The sequence below is a fragment of the Aedes aegypti genome, unplaced genomic scaffold (genome assembly GCF_002204515.2).
Source record: "Aedes aegypti strain LVP_AGWG unplaced genomic scaffold, AaegL5.0 Primary Assembly AGWG_AaegL5_hic_scaff_780_PBJ_arrow, whole genome shotgun sequence".
Taxonomy (NCBI): Eukaryota; Metazoa; Arthropoda; class Insecta; order Diptera; family Culicidae; genus Aedes; species Aedes aegypti.
Window position 1 is genome coordinate 17,844 of NW_018736471.1, and position 24,599 is coordinate 42,442.

A 24,599-nucleotide genomic window follows, 5' to 3' on the forward strand; every position below is an offset into this window, starting at 1 on the left:
TCGAAATTATCTTCAAGCAAAATGTGCACACTTTTGTTTGCATCGTAATGGTAAATTCTACAACTAAAAAGGTATTTTTTTTAATTCATACCTTTATTAACTTTTTACTGACCTTATGTTTTAATATATTATACCCTGGGCTCAGAATCAGCTATTGAAAATATCATCTTTATTGGCATAACATTATCAGCATAGGACGTTATTTAATGTTAGGATCAATTTTTTGTGTGAGATAATATTTGACGTCTTCGAATAAAGAGCGGAAAATCTATTCGTCAACCAAATGGACAATAACCATAATTAAAATAGGTAACCATTTACAATACCTTCATGAAAAAGTTTGTCTAGTTTAGATAATGGTATTTTTCTATGCGGGCAATAAGGGCCCATTCACAAATTTCATAACGCTAAAGGAAGTGGGTGGGTGTCCTCGTGGTGTTACGGCTCATACAAAATTTGTAAAATATTCATACAAAAAGCGTTACGAGGGGTTGGGTAGGTGTCGAAAATGGTCATTTTTGGCGTTATGAAATTTGTGAATGAACCCTAAGCGGGAAAATGCATAAGTCACATGTAAACTCTTAAAATTCAATGATGTGATAGTCTTTTTAGGAAACCAATGTATGGATATTGAGAAAATGCCCCTGTCCAAATTATTTCACATTAGGGTGTCCTAAATGTATATTTGGTGTCCGAAATGTATAACAGACAGACCGCCAAAAACGTTATTTCGGAAGCTAATGCTACAGTTCGTAAGCCAGAAACTCAATGCACAATATAAGTAACATTACGTAACAAAATATTAGTATCTAAGGGTTTGTTCACAAATTTCATAAAGCTGAAAATTGCTATTTTTGATACCCACCCACACTCTCGTAACACTTTTTGTATTAATATTTTACGAATTTTGTATGAGTTGTAACATTTTGAGGACACTCACCCACCCCCTTTAGCGTTATGAAATTTGTGAACAAGCCCTAATGCAATTAATCGATCGCCGTTATCAGACATCTCCTTAGCCTGTCCAAAATACATAATTTACCCTTCTTTCTGACAACGAAGGGTTTATTCACAAATTTCATAGCGCCAAAATTGACCATTTTCAAAGCCCACCCACTCCCTCATAACGCATTTTGTAAGAATATTTTCCAAATTTTGTATGAACTGTAACATCTTGAAGACACCCACCCCAGCGTTATGAAATATGTGAATGGTCCCAAAGACGTCTCTTTGAAATTTGGCAGCGAATTGGCGACGTTTAATTCCAGGCTATCGACATGGATGGAGACACCATCTTCTATGGTGATAGAGAGCTCGATTGGCTGGTCAGATGAATCGGGCCCGGAACAGCCTGTCTACTGCAAATCGCTGCAGTTGATATAGGTCATGTCCACAGGCTGTTTAATAGACCATTTCCGTGAAAAAATATTATTGGCTCATAAGCTTTCTATTAATTTACTGGACAAACTTTCCCAAGGAATCCATATGTTTTGAAGCCTCTAACTATTGAAAAACAATGAAAAACTGGCGGCACAGTAGTTCACTCCACGGTCCCCTACAATTTATATCTCTACGAAGTTTTTGGGAACCCCTATTTTCCTTATGAATTTATCTCCACGTGGTGGTGAATTTCGATCAGCTGTTCCTCCGCGGTCTCCACTTTGTTGCTCTTTGGATTCGGATGTCTTTGTTGTGTTTTGGCATGGTGCATGATGACAAAACATTGGCTATCTCTGTTGCTCTCTCATCATGGCCAATTGACTGTCCTGCTCTTTGACATTTCCTGCAAGAATTGTTTCCATTTTTATATGGAGTTGACATTCACTGCAGGAATCGTTGACTTTGTTTTTATTCGAAATTTCGAGGTTATGTCAAGCGTGAAACGATCTATCTCCTCCTTTGATGCCACTTCTAAACGGTGGCAGGAATTCTCACATCCATCCCAGGAAACCACCTTGGTACTGGTCAAATTAATATCTATATTTACCGGCGAATACATATTTCCCCCCAACTAATTTGAAGGGGGAAGAGAACCATCCCCAACCACCATAAAAATCCTTCATATCCTTCGCATGAAGCTATGGTTGAATAGTTTTCAAAAAGGCTCCTGCTCTCCTGGTTTTGTAATCAGAGGAAAACTGACGACAAAAATTCCACTGCTTGGGGGCAAATCGTTTGCTGCTCTCTACTGGAAAACCGGAAGAGTTCCTGTGCCAAGGTTGCAGGAGCTCCTCGATTGCCATATCATAGGATCCGAATTAGGTCCAGCTTCCATGGGTACCGATTACCGAGGATTACCTACAATATGCTGCAGCGCAGTAAAATTTTCGTGGCTAGTTTCCGCCGGTCGCAAAAGCAAAGGAAAACAGGACCCTTGTCGAGGATTTTCGCGGAGCACCACAGCAGCTTCAGCAAAGGAGATGAAGGCCATGTGTAGGATTCCGTACTGGGATGTTCTGATTCCGTCTGGTCCGTATTCCGTTTTGGGATGTTCTTATGATTCCGGTAATGGTTTGAGGTTATAAAACAAAAATTGTTGCTCATAATTTTTTTAGATGTCGAGAGACACTTTTGTTGTGTGCTGGAATTTGACATTTCAGTATGTCTACAAACATTTTATGCAGGGGTGTCATAGAACATTGTTGAAAAATCTACACTCAGTATGCCCATAGGGTTGAACAAACTGTGCCGCACGACGATTTTATGCTCAAAATGTGGTGAATTTTTAAGTTTTGAAAAAATTGTAAGAAAATCAGGACTGCATATAAATAAAATCTAAAAGCGTCAATAATCATTAAAAACAATCGTCTTTGGAAGAAAAATATAAAAACTGGGGGTAAGGTTTGACGGAAATGGTCTATTTAGACACCCCTAAGCCCACCCCAACACCGACTCACCAAAGTCGACAAACAAACGACGGAGCCGACAAACCCGGCCCGACACCGCTCGCATTCCTCTTTCCCGCTGGGGCGTTCGTTCAACGTGTCAAATTTTTCTCGATGTGTTCGTTTTGCTTTCCTTTCGCCGTCAGTCCGTCATCATCTATCCATCCCGTAATTCGTGGTATCTTTCTCCGGAATCGTTTGTGTCGCGCAAAAAAAGGAGGAACACCAGCTGCTTGGAGAAATTTCACCTGGTGCCGTAGAAGAATTCCGTGATTTTGTGCTCCCGGTGGTGCGACAATCCGTGCGGTAAATTGTCCCGTGCTTGAGGACCGCACCAATGCGGAGGGAAAGTGCCGTTTTTATGCAGAGTGAACCGTCGAAGGAAATCGTGTCATAAATCTAGCCGGATTCCCAGGGCTGCAAAACCACACATCGCTCTCGATAATAGGGTGGAAAGATGGGTGGCCAAAAGTTCCAGTACGATGAAAGCGGAGGGACTTTCTTTTACTTTATTCTGTCGTTTCTGGCGCTGATTCTGATACCGGCCACTTTCTACTTTTGGCCTCGCAAGAAAAAGGAAGGTGAGTGTGAATATTGTTGGGAGGTGCGATTCCCGGGGGTTTTGTCACATGCAGGATCTAATCTGTTGATTGTGGAGATGATTTGCTCCATTCCTTGTCCACCTTGTCGTGGCTGTGTGTGACCGATAAGCTGACGAAGAACGTTGACCAGAAGCTGTAGGACAGGGGTTTTCAAACTTTTCGAGTCACGGCGCGCTTTTCAAAAAAAAAATAAATTGATTCGTGGAGTACGCGTTTTCAGTGGCGTAACCAGAAGATGTATCAACTTTTTAATGAAGCAATTTTCTAATAAAACTATGGTATATAATTTTGACGATTAATTATTCAATTTAAAAATAAGTCGATTCGTATGTAGGCAGAACATATTTAACAGGACAGTACCAGTAGATGAAAAACCAAATTTAGTACTATACCATCAAATTCCACTAAAGTGTTTATCCTTTGATAGATACGCGTATTTCGACCTCAACTGTACGGCCGTCTTCAGTGTCGTGTTGTACTAGACTCAAATACTTTTGTACTATCTTAAAATGACAAGGATAGCCGATATGTCATAAAAAAAACATGAACACTAATGCTCACATGGAAATGAAGCGAAAGACATGTTTTGAGTAAATTGTTCAAACTTAAAAAAGAAAGACCAGGATGAAGAACCCGAGGTGTAATAGTGTACTTTTATGCAAAAAGTTGATTATTTTTTAGATATTTCGTAGAGCATGTGCCAAGAATTCGTGGAGCATCAAGTGCTGCGAGGATTAGGATATGAGAATCTCTGCTTGTAGGGAAAGCATAGTTGGGGAAAAAATGTCCCAATTGTAATATTTTTTATTTCGTCGTGTATTGAATTTGAAAAAAATTGCAGTGCACGATGTGATTTATTTGTCCATTATACATAATCATCAATGTCTAGAATCGCAGCACGCATTTCACTTATACTGCCTTCTATCCTCCTTTCGTGAAGCAAACGAATGCAAACGGAAAGGAAGGTGAGAAATCTTTACAGTTAGGTACCTTACCTTTTCACTTTTCATTCATGCTCTCTTCGCTTCGTCGCTACTGCGTCTAACGCAGAGAATTTTGTGTTCGGGCCAGGTGTCTGTCAGCAGATGCCTAAATCGTGCTTGCGAAATAAGCATATGAAAGCACGATGATGAATGCAATTCCCTCGCATTATTTTTGTTTCACTTGAAGGCGCTCGGAAATTGTGTGCATCCCATAAATCGTCTTCTTGAATTCTTCCAGAGTGGGTGGTTTCTACCTGCGAGGTAATAGTAAATGTTCCTACAGTGGTTGGTTTCCCACATTAGTGGGTTTAGGCTGAACAAATCCGAACGATAAAAGCCTTGTGCTTCTGTGCCGTGACGTGTGACTTCACCATGTGCGACAAAGTAATTTGTTTGAATTAAGTTAAATGTAAACAGGCCTTCCTTAAGGAAGCCGAGTGGTTATAGTGCAGCGGCTACAAAGCAATGCCATGCTGAAGTTGTCTAGGTTCGATTCCCGAACGGTCCAGGATTTCTTCGTAATGGAAATTTACTTGACTTCACTGGGCACAGAGTATCTTACTTGCCACACAATATACGAATGTGAAAATGGCAACGTTGGTAAAGAAAACTCTCAGTTAATACCTGTGGAAGTATCCATTGAGAGCTGGATGCTTGCCTGTTGATTCATTCCTAGCCAAATATTGTTTTATTCAAATTCGACAAAGCGTTTACTGGTACAATTTATCCAGGATGCACGACGTTAGGCATAAGTACGATAGGCATAAATACGATAGGCATAAATACGATAGGCATAAATACGATAGGCATAATGGCTTATGGACAAAAGGTCGAAAGACAAAACGTCGAAAGGACAAAAGGTCGAAAGACAAAAGGTCGAAAGGACAAAAGGTCGAAAGTGATTTGCTTGGTGGGAAGTTTTTCCTTCTTTGAAAAAAAGATTTTCGACCTTTTGTCCCTTCGTATTTGTTCTTCGACCTTTTGTCCTTTCGACCTTTTGTCTTTCGACCTTCTGTCCTTTCGACCTTTTGTCTTTCGACCTTCTGTCATAGATTCAGGCATAATAGACGTTTGGCATAATGGACGATAGGTATAATTTCCAAAATGAAAATTGAAATTGTTTGTGTTAAAAGTTAGCTGAATTTTTTTGGTAATTGTGGAGAGCTTCAAAGATCAAAAGTGTGTCATAATCAGTGATGGGAAATGTACTGTCGCAAACATTTACCACCTCGACATTCACATTTTTCTACACGACCATCAAAATCCAAAGCAAGCCATGACCGTTCAAAACAAAAAAATGTCACGGCTCTTCAAAACTGTAATCTTCTTCTTCCTAACGTTTTTTCCAACCCGAATGCGAAATGACTCGAGCACAGTGGTAACACGATTTTTCCGATTTTCGGGGTTTTGCATTTTTGCTCGATAAAGGCAGCATGAAATTGAACTTGTTTATATGTATCGCAACGGAATGATTGTGTTCTTGCTGTTAGCGCTAAAAGATTTCAATTAATTGAGAACATACGCAAAATATTAGCGATTGAATTATTCAACATTTTTTTCAATCATTCATCTCGAGATGGCTGCCCGAAAACGGTCATAGTGGAGAGACAAAAACAGTCAAGCAGTGTGTGAACCGTTGGCAGCGCAACACTTGATGGTATTGATGCTGCTGCTGCATTGTGTTTTGGTTGACTGGCAGAATCGATGAACTGTGGCAAATTGTGATCACAGTTCCCGAGCCTGGTCATAATAAATCTTCGTGTGTCCTTGAAATGCGATTACCTTCACATTTAAAACATTTTACCGTAATTCGTGAATTTCACCGTAATCTTCTTCTTCTTCTTTCTGACGTTACGTCCCAACTGGGACAAAGCCTGCTTCTCAGATTAGTGTTCTAATGAGCACTTCTACAGTTATTAACTGAGAGTTTTCTTTGCCAAATTTGCCATTTTCGCATGCGTATATCGTGTGGCAGGTACGATAATACTCTATGCCCTGGGAATCGAGAAAATGTCCTTTACGAAAAGTCCCTCGACCAGCGGGATTCGAACCCACGACCCTCAGCATGGTCATGCTGAATAGCTGCGCTACGGCTATCTGGGCCCCCAAAAATTTCACCGTATTGAATCCTTTGAGGTCAATTTCCGGGACAAAACTTGATTGAATGATTAGCATGAAAATGCTGTGAATTGCCTTTATTAGCTTTGTGGTAACTTCTGTGACCATAGATTAAAGCCATGCTGAAGGTTCGGTTCAAAGTTGATCCAGGATCCCTGGCCATGAAGTATAATCTTTGGCAAAGCAAACTTTTGGTTAATAACTGTGGAAGTGCTCCTAGGACACTAAGCTAAGAACTTGTGTTGGGGCGTAATGCCAAGAATAAGAACAACGCTGTCACTGCTATTCATCTTTTGAGTTTGGTTGTACATAATTATTGGCAAATTGTTCATCAGAGATTATCCCTTCTTTGAATTGAAGGCTGTTCTTCATTGTTATACTGACGACAAAATTATTGGAGTTTTTGCTTCTAATGATGCTAATGATCAGCATATTATTCTTCTTTTATAATTAAACTGTTCTTTCGAGACATACTTATTCAGTAATTAATGTCATTATTGCTCTTAATACTTCCATCATACATTTTCCCTTCTTTGAATCATAGGCCGTTATTTATACTTATGCGGTCAATTTAATGACTGGAAGAAAGGGAACTTCTTTCAACAATATACTGTTTTGTGGATTCTTGCTGTTCTAATAGTTATTGGAATTGTAGATGTAAATATTTCCATCAAAAAACGCACGCCATGCTGTATGCTGAATACTGTGCTATGTTTAATTTGAGTTTGACTGTTAAATTGACTTTGAAATCAAATTTTACTTTTCAAACTCGACGAATTTCAAATATTTTCAAGGTTTTTACACTTTGCAAGAAGGACTAAGTAGAACAATTTCGCAATTATTTTAAGTTAAAAACATAAGAATTTCAATCTTACTGCATTTTTTGAACATTGCTATGTATCAACATTTTTGCAACAGTTTTTGTTTGTGAAAACAAGAATAGCTTCTGTTCAGAACATTCTGAAACTTATGGTTAAGCCTGCGAAGTTTCAGTCACAGATTAAAACCTGAATACGTTATCTATTAGCTACAGCACATGCTGAAACTACAGTATGGCCCATAAAAAAATGCGAAAATTTTTTGAACGTGAATATAGCATACACAGGCGTTATTTTGATTGTTTTTGACAGGAAATGTAATTTCTGATTATTGTAGTATATTCTGACACAACTTCGCTATCTAGGACAATTTTTGTAATATTTTCCTTACTGCCCTAATTAATGCAATAAAGCAAATAAGTTCAAAGGTTTTGTCCACCCAAAGCTAAAAACAGCGTCTGATTGTCGTATACTATGGTGAAAAACTTTACACCTTCAAAATAAAACATTATTGTTGAAAATTTTAGTTTGTTTGGTATCAGAGGATGGAGGAGTTCTTAGAGAGCGTGTTTTTCATGATCACAATAAAATATTTTGCCAGGGTCATAGTTATAGGACATTTGCGTCTTATGCAATATGATATGATATGATAAATGATATTGCTTCATTTTTTTGTTAAAGTGGAATAAAAAATAAATACGGAGGCCAATAACAGTTTTTTGAGGATGAAATTTGTTCCTTCGGTCAGAGACAACTTATATCAATACTAGCTCATAGGTTTTGAGCAAAACGGAGCCGCTTATCACACTTATATGAAGGTTCAATCAAAGCTCTCCAAAATGGTTTGATATTGCTTCATTTTTTTGTTAAAGTGGAATAAAAAATAAATACCAAGGCCAATAACAGTTTTTTGAGGATGAAATTTGTTCCTTCGGTCAGAGACAACTTATATCAATACTAGCTCATAGGTTTTGAGCAAAACGGAGCCGCTTATCACACTTATATGAAGGTTCAATCAAAGCTCTCCAAAATGAGCCGTTTTTTTCAAAAATATGTTTAAGTCTCTTTAATGAATGTTCGAATCCTCTGAGCAGAATCTCAAATAGAGAAACTTTAAAGTAGATGGAGTACCATGTACCTTTTAATTCCGCTCCTGAATGCTTATCTTTGACAGATACGCGTATTTCGACTACCACTTGCAGTCTTCTTCAGTGTCAGTTACTCGTATCCACTGAAGAAATCGTCGCATCTCTCTACCTTAAATACTAACACCAGATAAGTACCTACACAATCAAACTACCTAGGAAAAGATTTTTCGACAGGAGTATACCTGTCATGTCTTGGTCAAAATTAGAAAAGGGGGATAATAATAATTATACAAATCCCTAACTATCTACCTATGTATTCAAGCTCGTTTATATTTCTTAGGTACAAACTTAAACAGCCTTGATTGTCCGTTTCCTTGATCCCTATTAAGAAGTAGTGAAGGCTTTTGTTTGTAAATTTCTAAACTTTCAGCGACGTCTAGTTTCCAAGATGAAGATACGCTTCGTACGATGTCTATGTTATCGCTTGTCATTTGATGTCCGTCCTGGAAGTAGATAGATTTGGTTTTCAGCAGTAGGAGTAGTCAGCTTAAATCTAGATTAGGATCAACAAAGGATAAAATTAATAAACTGAATAGAGCAGGAGTATATAAAATTTCATGCCCCCATTGTAATAAAATCTATATAGGACAAACAAAACGAACTCTAGAAATAAGATTCAAAGAACATATTGCTGAGGTAAAAAAAGCGGACAAGGAATTAGAAAAGGGATTAGCGTATGATTTTAAATCAAAAGTGACTGAACATGTTTTCCAGGACGGACATCAAATGACAAGCGATAACATAGACATCGTACGAAGCGTATCTTCATCTTGGAAACTAGACGTCGCTGAAAGTTTAGAAATTTACAAACAAAAGCCTTCACTACTTCTTAATAGGGATCAAGGAAACGGACAATCAAGGCTGTTTAAGTTTGTACCTAAGAAATATAAACGAGCTTGAATACATAGGTAGATAGTTAGGGATTTGTATAATTATTATTATCCCCCTTTTCTAATTTTGACCAAGACATGACAGGTATACTCCTGTCGAAAAATCTTTTCCTAGGTAGTTTGATTGTGTAGGTACTTATCTGGTGTTAGTATTTAAGGTAGAGAGATGCGACGATTTCTTCAGTGGATACGAGTAACTGACACTGAAGAAGACTGCAAGTGGTAGTCGAAATACGCGTATCTGTCAAAGATAAGCATTCAGGAGCGGAATTAAAAGGTACACGGTACTCCATCTACTTTAAAGTTTCTCTATGTTTAAGTCTCCAATTACCCAGGTATGAACCAATTCTATCATTTGATATGGGCGTATGCTGGAGACAAGGCCTGTGAAGAATCTCACACCATCGTTGATGTTTTAGAAGCTTTCATCACACAGATATTGAACTCGACGTCCGCATGATAAAATTTGAAGGTATGCTTCCAATTCCTCTATGGTAAGGTGAAAGTAACAGATAAAAATCATGTCCAAAGCAAAAACTGAGTCTAAATAGATTAAACAATACAGTAAATGAACAATATTTATGTTTCATTCACATTTTCTATGTAAAAACTACCATAAAACATGATATGACGATTTTCGCATTTTTTATGGGCCATACTGTAATGTTTATGTAACCAGAACCCTTTGAATAATTTATTGAATGGCGTATATCACAGTTTTTACACATCACTTTGAAAAGTCAGGTTGTGCTAATTGTCAAAATAAACTGCAATGCTGTGTATGAGACACAACGCTACCATGGATCAAAATTCAAAACTGTAATGTTGCTTGAAGAACCTCAGTTCACATGAACAATTCATCACATAATTTCTTCCCCAGGAACGTTGATTCTTTGATTGTTTTCCCAGGAAATTTGCCAAAGCTTGCAACAGAAATTCTTTGAAGAAACCCCAAAAAAGGATATTCTACGATTTAAAAAAAATAACTCAAGGATTTATTTCTTCAGTAAATCCTGCATATAATCTTTCGTAACTTTTCAATGGATTCATCCAGAGATTTCTCAAAGGAGTACAGTTTGATCCGTTGAATCTGTTGCATGCTCCTTTGTGGGCGAGCGACGGAATCCGGATCAAGAGTGTTGTGTTGTGCGGGTGTTATATCTTTATCGTTTACCCAGCCGGCGCCGTTATTGTTTGTTATAATAATGGGAGCAGCAGTACTTATATATTGAGGATGCTACTGATCCCGAGTAGCGTCCGTTGGTTCCCTGTGTAAGTACAGCTGTTCTTGCAATAACGGAGTGGCAACTGCGGGCTGTCAATCATGCTCATGCTCATATATTCTTCCAAAATTTTTCAATGGATTCACCAAGGGATTTCTCAAAGTTTTCCTAGATATTTCTTGGAGAGATTTTGCTGCATTTTATTCAGGGATCACTGTAGCAAACTTAGTGCAGTAAATTTTTCATGAACTCTTCAAGAATTTCGTCTAGGGTTTCCGCAAAGAGGTGGTTTCGATTATTAGTGATTGTTCCTATACAAATTTCCCGATATTCTGTCCAAGATTTTTTTTTGCAAGGTTTTGTTTTGCTTTTTTTCAATCTTTATTCCATTTCTGGAGGATCTTCCCAGACTTCATTAGAACCCAGAAGTTTATTTACAGATATTTGCTTGAGTTCTCCCCCTACCGGAGTTCATCAAGTATTTTTCAAAGAGGTTCATTAGAGATGACTTGATGATATCTTTTTGAAATAGGTACCTCTTAAATTTCGCAAATCTCTTAGAGAAACTCCTGAAAAAAATTCTGAATTTATTCGTGGAAAATCCCTAATAAATTTCTGGAAAAATCAATGAATTAAATACATTAATCAATGTCTGAAAGAAGGTCTGGAGTAATTCCTGGATGTATTTAATATTATATACGAAGTCATGCTGGCATACCCAGGTAACCATCAAGCACTGTTATAAGTGGTATATGGGCCATTTAACGGCTTTTCAGTGCCTACTAGCATCATAAAATATTTTCGAATGTTAATAGGCACTGTGATCCTCATGCACTGACATTGGCCTTATATGGGTATATAACTCTTTTTTCATTTGACATCTCTTGTTTCAGTCACTCGGTACGAATAGGCTGTTTATCAGCCGAATAATTCACCAAAAGAGGCTTTTTAACAGCCCTTACTTATGATATAGTTCCTGTTGGCCTTGTTGGCTATGAGCCTATGCATGCTATAAAACGTTTGACTTTTACTGTGCGCCCTGTTTTCAAGTTGCCCGTGAGAGAGAGCGAGACAGCACCAACACACGGCGCATAGTAAAAGTCAAAAGAACAAAAGAATTTATGGCACGTACAGAGGCTCATGCCTTTTATTCGACTATAGAACCGAGTTAGTGCCAAATTTCACGGCTTAGTGGTTACTTGGGTATTTATCACAAAATTGTGTCCCAAAAACTGAGATATGTAATGACATCTAAAAACAATGTGGTTTTATGAGCAATCTCATGGTCCCAGACTTTACTGTGCCACTGCAGTAGCTTTTGTTTTCAACGACCATTACGCCAAATGACTATTATGCCAAACAACTGTTAAGCCAAATGGCGTTATGCCAAACGGGGTAGACCCGATAAAACCCTTCCCGCCCACGACTTCTTTCACAGTTTTCGATAAGAAAAAATGCTCCAAAGAAAATTGCTTCAACAAAAGCTATTGAAAATTGTCTAAATTTATCAAAATCGTAAAAAAAAAGTTGAGCTTGACAATCAAATAGTTATTGGTTTGTTTATCAATAATTACACTATTGGATCAATAAGTAGCATGTATGAATATTTTAATGAACTTATGATCTTAACACTTCAGTCGTCGCGCTGCTGTATTTTGTACAACAGTGTTGGAAAACCCTCGCCTATTGTACACAGCATCAGCGTGATGGTTCTGACGGGAACAAACCGCGCGACGACTGAAAGGTTAATACCCAACTGAATTTATTTATGCTGGATTCGTAAAAGGGATGGTGAACCACGAAAACCATAGGCGTTAATTTAAAGATGTCTTCGAATAGACTTCTAGGGCTTACTAGCTTACTTCTTATGAGCTTAATTTATATATGTATTCCTGGGGATTCCAACATCATTCTCCAGAAATGCTGCGTCAAGACTCTCAGATTGTTTTCATGATTCCTCAAAAAATTCGCCTACAAGATCCACTAAGAATTCCTACATAAATTTCAACAGAGATTTCTTTAGAAAATACTCCAGGCGCTCCTCTAGAAAAATATTTTTCTACGAACTACTAAAAAGATTTTTTTTATGGATTACTCTTTATCCACGAATTGTTCCTTCAGGAAATCTATCAGGGATTCCGCGAAAGAAGCATCCGGAAATTGTTCTAAGATTTACTCAAAATAACAATTCTCCACAGATTTTCCAGAAAATCAAGTAAAGATTTCTTTCAATGATTTGGTGATAATATCATGCAAAATTTCACTAGGAGTTTTGTTGGGTATTCTTCCGGTGATATCTCCAAAAACTCTTGAGGGATTTTTCCAGTAATTGCTTCTGGAATCCCTCCAACAAATCTTTCAGTATTTTCTTGAATTCCACTTCTAAGTATGAAGAGATTCCTCAAAAAAATCCGTTAACGCACATGGTGTCTGTAGAGCACCTTCACTTTTTGACGAATCCAACATAAACTAATACAGTTCTATTTTGTAGCGTAGGTATTGGAATTGAGATTTTAAGTTTAAAAGAACAGTCATATATCCAGCTTGTTAATACAATAGCGTAATTATTGATAAATAATCAAATAAACTATTGATTAACAACCAACACTTTTTTACCATTTCTAAAAGTTTTGTGAAAGTCAATTAAGTTTAGAGCAGCGGTTTTCACGTCGTCTTCCCCGAAGGACTTGGTGGTCCGCGAAGCCTTGGCAGGTGCACCGTGACAGCACATAAAATTTCTCTTAGGACCGATTTCTTCACCATGGCTTAAGCCGTAAACTACGCTGACCCATATAGTAAAACTACACGGAGAAATATTTTTACCTAATTTTTGAGTTTACTTTACCCAAAATTAAGTATATCGATTATAGTTTCAACCCAAAATCTCTCGGTTTTCTCTTTCTCCCACACGAATGTTGTCAAAAATAGACAGAGCTGCATCTACCCAATGGGGGTACTTTGGCCCAATAAGGCAAATTTGGGGTAAATGCAACTTTTTTATGTTTGGGTCGAAAGAACTCAATTTTGCGTTAAATCAACCCAAAATTGAGTATATTTTTATAATGGAATTAAAGCAAAACTACCTAGTGGGGACCTTGGAAATTTAGCCAAAATTGAGTTATTGGGCTCAACTACGGAATTGCGTTGAAACAACCCAAAATTGAGTTGATTCCGTCTCCGTGTAGGTTTAAGGCCTAAGCGGTGATGAAGAAATCGACCCTTGAATATCCTAAATTAGAACTTTTTATTCGAAAACAAACTTTAAACTTTGTCGGATGTGCGCACCAAAAATAATTAAACATAACTAAACCGAGTGATTTAAAAAAAAACATCCTTGTTCAAAATGTTAACGCGCAATTTTACAGGTGTTGAACAACATTTTTACGAGAATTTTCAGGATAATTAGAAATAATTCACTTACACGTACAATTTTCCGAAATATTTTTTAAACTCAAGATAATTTTAAACGACAACAATTCTGCCGTTTCTACAGCATTCTTTTCGTTTCCAAAACATTGAAGTAAGTGGTGGATAGGAAGGAGTCAATGATTCTGCCAAAAAATCTTTCACAAACTGTAGCAGAAATTCTTCTCGATATTTCTTGAGAAGTTCCTACAGAAATGGCATGAGTTTTTTTTTTTCTTTAGGTTTCCTCCGGAAACATGGTTATATTCATAGATGCGCCAAGGAATCATTTCAAGAATTCCTCAACTTATTCGTGTATTTATTTTAACAAAAATGTTTACAAAAATTCTTAAGAGATTTTCCCAGTACTTTCTTCAATAATTATTCCATGGATTCCTACAGATATAGCTTCAGTTATTACTTCAACCTTTCCACTTTGATTTCATCCATGCCTTTATCTAGAAAATATCTCAGGATATAACTATAACCTTGGTTTGTTCATAGAAATTAGACCTTCTTTTAGAAATTCCTCCTGGGTGTCTTCTAGGAATAACGACAGGTATTCATCAAACTTCCAGACTTTTAAGTATCTCTTACGGTCGGTAAGACCGTATTAATTGAACGTAAGCCGAAAAATTGAAAAGTGAAAGAAGTTGAAATTAAAATTCAAAAACAAATAACGTGCTATTCCATACATGTAAAAGGATCTAAGCCTTTCCCAAGTAACAGCATAGTCAGCTGAAATGAGCATGTTTTAGCTGAAAAAACTCTTATCCATTTGAAAATGTTACTTGGGTTTATTCATTAAAACATAATATTTCGATGGAGTATACAACTAATAATAATAAATCGAGAGTTTTCGAATATTTTTGTATAATTACTGAAAACTTCTATTTTACGCTTTTCTCGCAATATTTCGATTTCGAACATCTGTTCCATACGAATTTTGAGTAAAACGTGAACCAAATTTGAGGGAATAAGATAAAAATCAATAATAGGTATAGTTTAAAAATCCAATCCATCCTTTATTTTTCAGACCCAGAGCGCTTCAAAGCAGAATGTCAGTGCGAACCGTGCAACAAGAAACGCATTCTGATATCACATTCCGACCCGTACAAAGGCGTGAAGGCGTTCTTCGTCAAGGTGCTCATCATCGGTGGATGGTTGCTGCTTGCATTTTTGACCTACAAGGTGTCCCAATTCGACTACGAGATGTCCAACTTTGATCCCTACGAGATTCTTGGTGTACCGCTGGGATCGTCCCAGAAGGACATCAAGAAGGCGTACCGTACCCTATCGGTTATCCTGCATCCGGATAAGGAAACTGGTGACGAGAAGGCTTTCATGAAGCTCACCAAGGCTTACCAAGCGCTGACTGATGACGAAGCGCGGAAGAATTGGGAAAAGTACGGCAATCCGGATGGCCCCGGAGCGACATCGTTCGGCATTGCTCTGCCTTCGTGGATCGTCGAGAAGGAAAACTCCGTCTGGGTGCTGGGATTGTACGCGTTGGTCTTCATGGTGGCGCTTCCTACCGTGGTGGGCACCTGGTGGTATCGGTCGATTCGCTACAGTGGCGACAAGGTCCTGCTCGATACGACCCAGATGTATTTCTACTTTTTCCACAAAACGCCCCACATGGCCCTAAAGCGCGTGGTTATGATCTTGGCGGCCAGTTTGGAGTTCGACAAGCGTCACAACACCCAAGTGGTGGAACGCCAGTCAGATAACGAAGAGGTGCCGATGGTAAGTGATTCTTTTAAATGTCAATTCCAGGATTAAAAATCTAAAAGGTAAATTATTGTTCCAGCTCATCAAACAACTACCGAATCTGAACGAGAAGATTAAGGAACTGCCCTTGTGTCGGATGTATTCGATCAAGGCGCGCGCTATTCTACATGCCCATCTCAGCCGGATGGCACTGAATCCGGAAACGCTGGACAAGGACCGCCAGTTTATCGTTAAGAAGTGTCCCTACCTCATCCAGGAGATGGTCAGCTGCGTCAACCAGCTGATCATGTTGGCCTATGCCAGACGGAGTAGGTTTCAATCAGTTACAAAAATAGCGTTAATGATTAATCATAAAATTAATCATAAATAATGGTTATGATTTATCAAAAATCCCAGTCAAAATTAAGAGTTAAACGTTAATTACTAATCATAATCATTGTAATAATCATTAATCATAATCATAAAGATCGCTAATATTATTCAGTAATCATAATCTTAATCACAAGTCAAACATCTAACTATAAATATTTCAAAAAAAAATAGCAACATTTCCTATTTATGCACAAGTAAATCTTACATAACTTATTATATCGCCCTAAAAACCATTAGTAACTTTTATAAGATACAGAATACCACTTGAGACAGGTAGACATAACATCATCAATCATTACAATATTCATTATTATTTATCTTCAGCGGCTCTTTGCGCTTGGCACGCTTGGCAAGTTCGTCAATTAATTATAATCATTATTAATGGTAAAATTGAATTTAATCAATAATCACTCAAACAAACATTGATACCCGTTCATCTTTAACGTTTTGTATTGAATTTTCAAACGTTCCACTAACTTCTCTTTTGCCTTAGTCGCCAAACTCCCAACCATCGAAACGATTGAAAACTGTATGAAACTGTCGCCAATGATCATCCAGGGGCTGTGGGAGTTCAAGAACCCTCTGCTCCAGCTGCCACATGTCAGCGAAGAGCACTTGCGGTATTTCATCTCCAAGAAACCCCCAATCCGCAATCTGCAGCAGTTCGCCCAGTTGCCGGCCGAGGAAAGCCGCCTGGTCCTGCGCAGTTTGAGCGACTTTGAATACGAGAACGTGATGAAGGTGCTGGGCAGGATGCCGTTGATCGACTTTGCCGTCAAGTGCGAAGTGGTGGACGACGAGAACTCGAACGTGGTCACGGCTGGAGCCATTGTGACCGTGACGGTCGAATTGGTCCGAAGGAGCATGAGTGAGCTGTTCGGGGACACCACCGCCAAGGAGAAGCAGAGCATTACGTAAGTTTGGGGAATCTACTTGGATGCGCAAAATGGTCTGTAATTTGAAACGCAAATCTTTTCAGAGAAAGCAATGACGATGGAGCTGAAGGCGACGACAATGGAGGAGACGCAACGGTGGCATCAAAGGATGAAAAGGAAGATGCCAAGGCGGCGAAGAAGCCCGTTTGGCAACCGAAGGCAGGCGGCAAGGGTCACAAGGGCAAGAGCAAAGGTGCGGCCAATAAAAATAGGCACCGACAGGCAGCGGCCGCTGCCGCTGCGCTCGCTCAAACCCAGGCCACAAAGGTCGAGAAGGTAAGATACTTGGTTTGAAATTGATCAGCGGTTCAATTATATAACTTATTGTGTTTGAGAGCAGTGTACATACAGTGCACTCTTGTGCCGTGCGTGTTTTAATAGGTACTGTCTGAAACAATACTTGCCACGAACAAATCGGGGTGAATCTCTGAATTCGAAAAATCCTTCCATAAAATATGGTTTTAAAACTGTCGCTAAATGTGGCAAATTCGGAAGAACGGCGGTTTTTCAATTGATTCAATTGAGAAAGCAAAAGGTGCTGCAAAGCGTGGTCAGTATTTTCGAATTTGGTGTATTTAAGCTGAAGATCTTGCACTCAAATTGGAGAATTAAAATTGCTAAGAACCTTGCGATTGGCAAGCGCAAACGTTTACCGCACATAAAAAGCGTCAATAATTAGACAATCATAATGGGGAACATAAATCATAAATTTAAAAACATGATCGTTGTTTTTATTACTTCAATGTTTCTTTCAGTGTAGAATCTGTAAACCATCAAGAATTCACACCTCCAGGTCTAAAAGCAAGTCTGCTTTCAGAGACTTAGTCACTATTTTGAAGCAAGTATCTTAAAACTCTCGATTAAAAAAAAGTCTCTTTTTTCCTATTCTCCTTGCAGTAAATCCTGGTGTAAAACTCTAAGAGCTTCAGAGAAACCATCAGAGACTCGTGCAATCATTCTACAGATTTTTCAGGAAATTCTTCTCTAATTCCCGAGCAAAAGCTTCAGGAATTCATCTAGTGATTTCTACAGAGATTTCTTCTGAAACACTTTCAAGGACTCCTTCAGATATTCATCCAGAAATTCGTTTAGAGATTCACTTTAATTATCCCAGGAAATCGTTCGGAAATTCCTCCGAAGATCATTCGAGAGATGATCAGAGGAATTTCTCTAGATTTCACTCCAGTAAATCCTCAACTAGAACGTAACTCAATTACCTCCAGAAATTTCTGCCACGATTATTTTGAAAATGTTCCCAGAAGCTATTCCATGATTTACTCAACAGATTTTTCCATTACTTGTTCTAACGATTTCTTCAGTAGTTACTCTGGCAGATAATCCTACAATTCTTCCTCATAGGTTTATTCCACAGTTTTCTCCCAGGAATAGCTACAAAAAAATCTCCAAGGGTAATCCAAGGAAACCTATTAGGAACTCTTCCAAAAATTACTCAACCAGAGATTTCTCATTAAATTACTCTAGAATTTTTTCTAGGAATTTCTACAGCATTGCATCCAGAGATACTCCTGCATTTCTTCCAAACATTTCTCGAGTAGTTTCTCTCCTTGGATTCTATAAAATTAAATTTGTTGTTTCACACCAAACAATACTACAGAATAATAGTAATTTCTTCGATCACACATTTCTCCAGAAATGGATGCCGTCTGATGTTTTCAACAAATACCTTTGAAAAATCCGGCAGGATCTAAGGCAGCGGTTTTAAGATCGTGCTTGGTGCTCCGCAAAGCATTTTCATATACTCCGCGACACTTAAAAAAATCATCCATCAAAATTCATCTTCGATTCAAATTTTAAAAATCCTCGTGAAATTCACAGCATCACAGATAGCAAATGCATTGCTATGATAGATTCTCCTGAACATTGTTTCGGTTTTGAGCAAAAAACTGACTTTGAAAACTTGTAAAACGATGATCGTATTTTTCCACTTAAGATGTTATCAAGGTTGATGATAAAACACTCTTTCTCGTTAAGGGGACACCGGAGACCGTGTTATTTTTCCTATCTTTTGTCTCACTCTAACAATTATCATCAAAACTTTGCGGAAGCAAATCTCGAGTTTTAGTGAACTGATGAAGCTGAAAATGTATTAGGTTGTGCACTACATACAGTGACTCAACCTCATTTTCGTACGGGGCACTGTTTCCATATCAAGTAGGTTTAAAACTAATAAATGATTTACGGACTTCGATATACTTTATCAATTACGAAGGTCGTAGGTGTCATCTATTACTCGGCAATCATAATCATATTTATTCGCTCAAATATTTAGAATAATGGAAAAGTATTGAATTTGTGTCTAAAATTGAGCCAATCCCATATTCGTACACCTTACAAAAATCAAACATACAACATCCAAAACTAATTTTTTATGTGCTAGATGATTGCTCAATATCTTCATTACGTTGTTCAGATGTATTAGAGTACATTTGGAAAAAATATAAGCGGAAAAATAACGTAATTTTTCCAGGTTCACATCATTAACAATTATTACTACGAATACTGAACGAGTTTCAAAAAATTATAATCAGTTTTAGAGTACTTACGAGTGGTTATCGGTATCTCATACTTCACAATCTTGGTTAATATAACATTTAGAAAAAATCTAACACCAAAAATTTTAGTCAATTACTTACAGTTTGGCTCTTAAATAGATGTACATAATCCATTGTTAATGTTCCTATCTAAAAATTGCGCAATTATTATAAAATAATTCATATTTTACTACCAAACATTATCATAGAGATTGATAGAATAAATATTATTGCCGTAACCGCAACACATGCGTTATTTGAAATGATGAAAACAACACGTTATATTCTAGTAAAAAGTATATCAATGCTCTCCGCCCACTTGGAATATTTTGTATTTTTTTATAAAATAAATGAACCGCAGAATAGGGTCATATTTTGAGTATAATCAGAATAAGAATTAAAAAATAATTGAATATTGGGATAACATCAATCATGTGAAGGTATGTACAGCATAGTGTAGGGTACTTTGTTGTGAAACGAAGTTCTTAGTTAAAATTCTTTCTGCAGACAAGTTTGAAACTAACCTTTCACTGTTGTTTAGAACAAAAATTCGGTTTACATTGTTTGAAAATAACATTTCAGAAGAGTTTTGAAATTATGACATAATCATTTTCTATACTCAAGGAGGATAATTTTTTTTATGAATTCTGTAAACTTAATATCTTCTTCTTCTTTCTGGCGTTACGTCCCCACTAGGACAAAGCCTACTTCTCAGCTTAGTGTTCTTATGAGCACTTCCACAGTTATTAACTGAGAGCTTATGCCCTGGGAAGTCGAGAAAATTTCCAACCCGAAAAGATCCTCTACCGGTGGGATTCGAACCCACGACCCTCAGCTTGGTCTTGCTGAATAGCTGCGCGTTTACCGCTACGGCTATCTGGGCCCCAAACTTAAATTAAAAATTAAAAATTAAACTTAATATATTTTAACCAAAACTCTTTTAGTGCTCATGAATATATTTTTTAGATTGATTTCTACAACAAAAATTAATGCTATTGTTAGAATTATTGAATTTTATAGCAAAAACCAATGAAAAATTGTATTTCTAAAAATTTTACCTAAGTTTCATATATATCCGCTTATAAATTGTCCAAATGTACTCTACTACGTCCAAACAACGTAATATAGTACTTGAACAATCAAATAGAGCATTAAAATTCAGTTTGAAATGTTGTATGTTTAAATTTTGATAGGTGTACGAATCATAATCATATCATAATCCTAAAAAATCACACTAAGTACAATTTCGTAGCAAAATTACCCATCGTCGGGTTATTTGTCAATATTTATCTTAGCAATTTATCTAGAAAATGCACCAAGACTTACTCAAGTGCCCAGGAGTCCTTACAGAGAGTCTTGCAGAAGCTCAAGGAAATTCCACAAAAGCTTCTACAGAGATTACTTTAGGGATTCTTTTAGACATATCTCCCGAATTTTGTGTAAATTTCTCAAAAATATTCTTCACACACTTACTCTAGCAGATCTTTGTACAGGAGAACTTCCAAGAAAATCACTATAGATTTATTCCAGAGTTTTTGAAGAAATTCCTCCAGGAGTGTTCATGGATATTTATTTAAATTATACTTCTATCTATTTTTAAGAGGATCCCTTCAAGAAGTCATCCACGGTTTTTCTCTGAAATTGCTACAAAAATCATCCATGGGGTTGTTCTCGAAACTAGAGTTTTCATTCCCGGGATTTCCCGGGATTCCCGTTCCCCGGGAAATGATTTTCTGTTTCCTGGGATTCCCGTATTTCCCGGGATTTTCTTATTTTCCGGGTAGCTTTATAAAAAAAGGAATTACTATCTATTTTCAAACAAAAACCATCATATAATTCTAACTCACTACATCACTAGTTATCTTTCGATGCTGATTTTTTTGTTTATTGTAATGAAAAAGTTGTTCGTTTTTGATGAATTTTGCTGTATAAAATAAAGGAATTTTCAAGGGATGTTTTCTATGAATTCAGTAGGCTTATAAAGTTTTCATGGATGTAACAGTCACAATTTTCAATATAAAGACCCTAGTTGGATCAAGAATAAACTCCACGAGGACTTTAGCTTAATGCTATAAACTTTGTTATTCTGAAGCCTAGCGTTTGAAATGAAGCTACCCCTGAAAAAAAAATAGCTGGTCAAATTTCTGGAGGATCTTTTTTCACTAAATAAAGCATAGTGGATCTTTATAGTTTTGCGTCTTATATAAAAATTTGATATACTCAGGTAATAGAAGATGTCGGAATTGTCGTTCGTGAAATCATTTCTGAGGTAGTACAGTATGTAACATTCAACTGAGTATAATTGACTCTGGACGTTCTGAACATCTACTCAGGTTTTACTATTTTATTCATACGAATTTTAAAGTTCCAAAATTAAATTCTCCAACATGAATAAATGCTCTTGACAACACAGGTTTACTTGAGTAGAGGAAAACCTTTGCTTAGTTTATTCATAGGACCTACAACATAAAATGTTCATCATGCAAAAATAGTGTTTTACAAATCGTACTGATTACGGTTCAAATTAACCAAAGGTCTGGGCTTTTTTTTTTCTGAAAACGACTGGAAGGTCAAGGTAAGTCAGGGGATTTTCATTTTTAAAATTGAGTCTACAGGCATGAGCTCTCTTAAGTTCCTATTTTTAAGACACTCAGCCGTTACCATTCCTGCACCAGAATCCAGATGCAAGAAAAAAAACAGACTTGAGAGAACTTCCAGAGACGGTCTAGAAACATGCATTACAAAAGTGATCAAGTCTCTAATTACCAGTCTTGCAACACAGAACACAAAGATATAAGAAATGAATGTAATTTTTGTAATAAAGAAAAATCTTGCTTTTCAGAATAAAATCAACGAAAAAGTTCGCAAGGAGGAATCGGATGCTGACAGTGGTGCCGAAAGTGACAACGACTTCAGCTCCGACGAGGGAAAGAAGTCCTCTGTGGAAGATGACGATGTTGAGTGGGAAAAGTATGCTTGATTATTGAACAATGAATCGATTGGAAATACTCACGAAAAACTCCTTTCAGGTTCCAACAGAAGATCAACAAGCGTGAGAAGTTGGAAGGCAAATCCAAGGTATCCCACCCGGTGCACTGCCCCTTGTTCCCAGAGGTATTTTATTCGAATCACACAAGTCATGCGATTAATAAACTAACGACCGAACTTCCCCTCAGGAAAAATACGAATACTGGTGGACGTACATCTGCGACCGAAAGTCGCGCACTCTTCTCACGGCACCGTACCACGTCACCAACCTGGTGCACCGCGAGGAGGTGGCCCTCACATTCACCGCGCCCAAGTGGCCCGGCGTGTACGTGTTCACCGTCTGCCTCCGGTCGGATTCCTACTTCGGAATGGACCAGCAGGTCGACCTGAAGCTGGACGTCAAGGAGGCGGCCGCTATCCCGACCGAACATCCGCAGTGGGACATCAGCGATTCGGAATCGGAAACGAACGAACAGCAGGCCAACGAGAGCGAATTCACTACGGATTCGTCCGATGCGGAAAATGACGACAATTAGGCTTGACTGGAGAGGGAGAGAGAGAGTGGGAGATGAGGTAAAATGTGTGCGTGAGGAGGAGTGCATGCACGTTGCAATGAGAGTGATTATTATAAACTTTCCCCCAAATCGAATTCATTTTCTTGTTTGAACAGCTACAGTTGAAATGGGCCACTGATTACATACAGTGATGGGCAAAACTCTAGGACCACATCACTAGAAAGAATTTTATTTGCTGAATTTCTATATTGTGATTTTGCTTCTATAATATAATTTTACCATTCAATTTTAAGAATTATGCATTTGCAGAAAATAACACAGGGTGCCCATCTGGGAAACCCGGGAAAAAAGTCGGGCATTCCAAATGACCCGGAAAAATACAGGAAATTGTAGAACATACCGGGAAAATATGCTACAAAACTGTGCTAGGAGCCGCAAGACTTTCCCACTTGCACTTAGTAACACGACTAGCTGATCAAAAGTTGCTGAAGATATATTTACGGCATGTTTCAAATTGTTCGAAAAGAAAATCAAGATCAATCGTGTCCGGTATAAGTGTTCAGTCGAGAATGCAAAAAGGTGAGCTCGTTGATGCCTATGATAACACATTTTTATCGTAGCAACGTTACGTTTATGTAATTTTCAAACAAACTAAGAATCACCCCTTCACTACAATTATTATTCGTAAAATTCAATAAATAAATTAAATTTTGCCGCAAAATCACAATGGCATTATACCTAAAATAAAACAAATTAGCGATAATAAAAAAAAAATAAAAAAATGGTCTTAAAGTTTTATCCGTCACTGCATTTCAAAACTCAGAAAGACTTTTATAACTCCGTTTCAATATTCAAAGGTATCAACTAGTTCTAAGCAATCCCGTGGCGGTGTAAAAAGTGACCCAATTCGCGAGCATATTTGCACAACTGTTCATTGTTATCAATTTCCATTGACCCTGAAACTTTCCCCACATCCTTATTTGCTAAAAAAAACTGTTGCGAGACAGACAGAGTAGAGCTAAGACGGAATTCAATCCCACTGATGGTATCGAACGTGAACGAGATGAGTGACAGCTAATGAAAAAAAACGGGCACGGGGAAAGAATGCACTTTTTTATATTAAACAAAAATCACTACAACACGCTCGGTTCGAAGCGAAAGACTACAATATTTCTAGAGCAAATTTTGGGTAAAAGTAAGTTAGATTAAAAAAACGCAGAAATAAAAGCATAGTTATGTAGTGTTAAAAAAACTGAAAGGCTCTGCAACAAGCATTACATACAATCACAATTATAGAGAACATTAAAAGTCTGTGAAACTAACATAAAAACAGTGATTTTGTCCGAACTCTCCTTCATACAATAAACCAGAAAGGTTACATATTTGTATTATAGCAAAAGGTGTTGGGGGAGAAACTTCTTGTAATAAGAAGCA

At 37.5% G+C, this 24,599-nt stretch overlaps 1 protein-coding gene across 1 annotated transcript; it reads left to right on the top strand.

Annotated features, from left to right (window-relative positions):
• Positions 1 to 3,004: 3,004 nt before the first annotated feature.
• LOC110681383 (translocation protein SEC63 homolog) lies at positions 3,005 to 24,423 on the top strand. The gene is made up of 8 exons (XM_021857125.1): positions 3,005 to 3,466; positions 15,109 to 15,818; positions 15,883 to 16,111; positions 16,669 to 17,089; positions 17,155 to 17,386; positions 22,505 to 22,632; positions 22,692 to 22,776; positions 22,839 to 24,423. The coding sequence occupies exons 1-8, from the start codon at positions 3,343 to 3,345 to the stop codon at positions 23,184 to 23,186; spliced, it is 2,277 nt and encodes a 758-aa protein (XP_021712817.1). The 5' UTR covers positions 3,005 to 3,342; the 3' UTR covers positions 23,187 to 24,423.
• Positions 24,424 to 24,599: the final 176 nt, after the last annotated feature.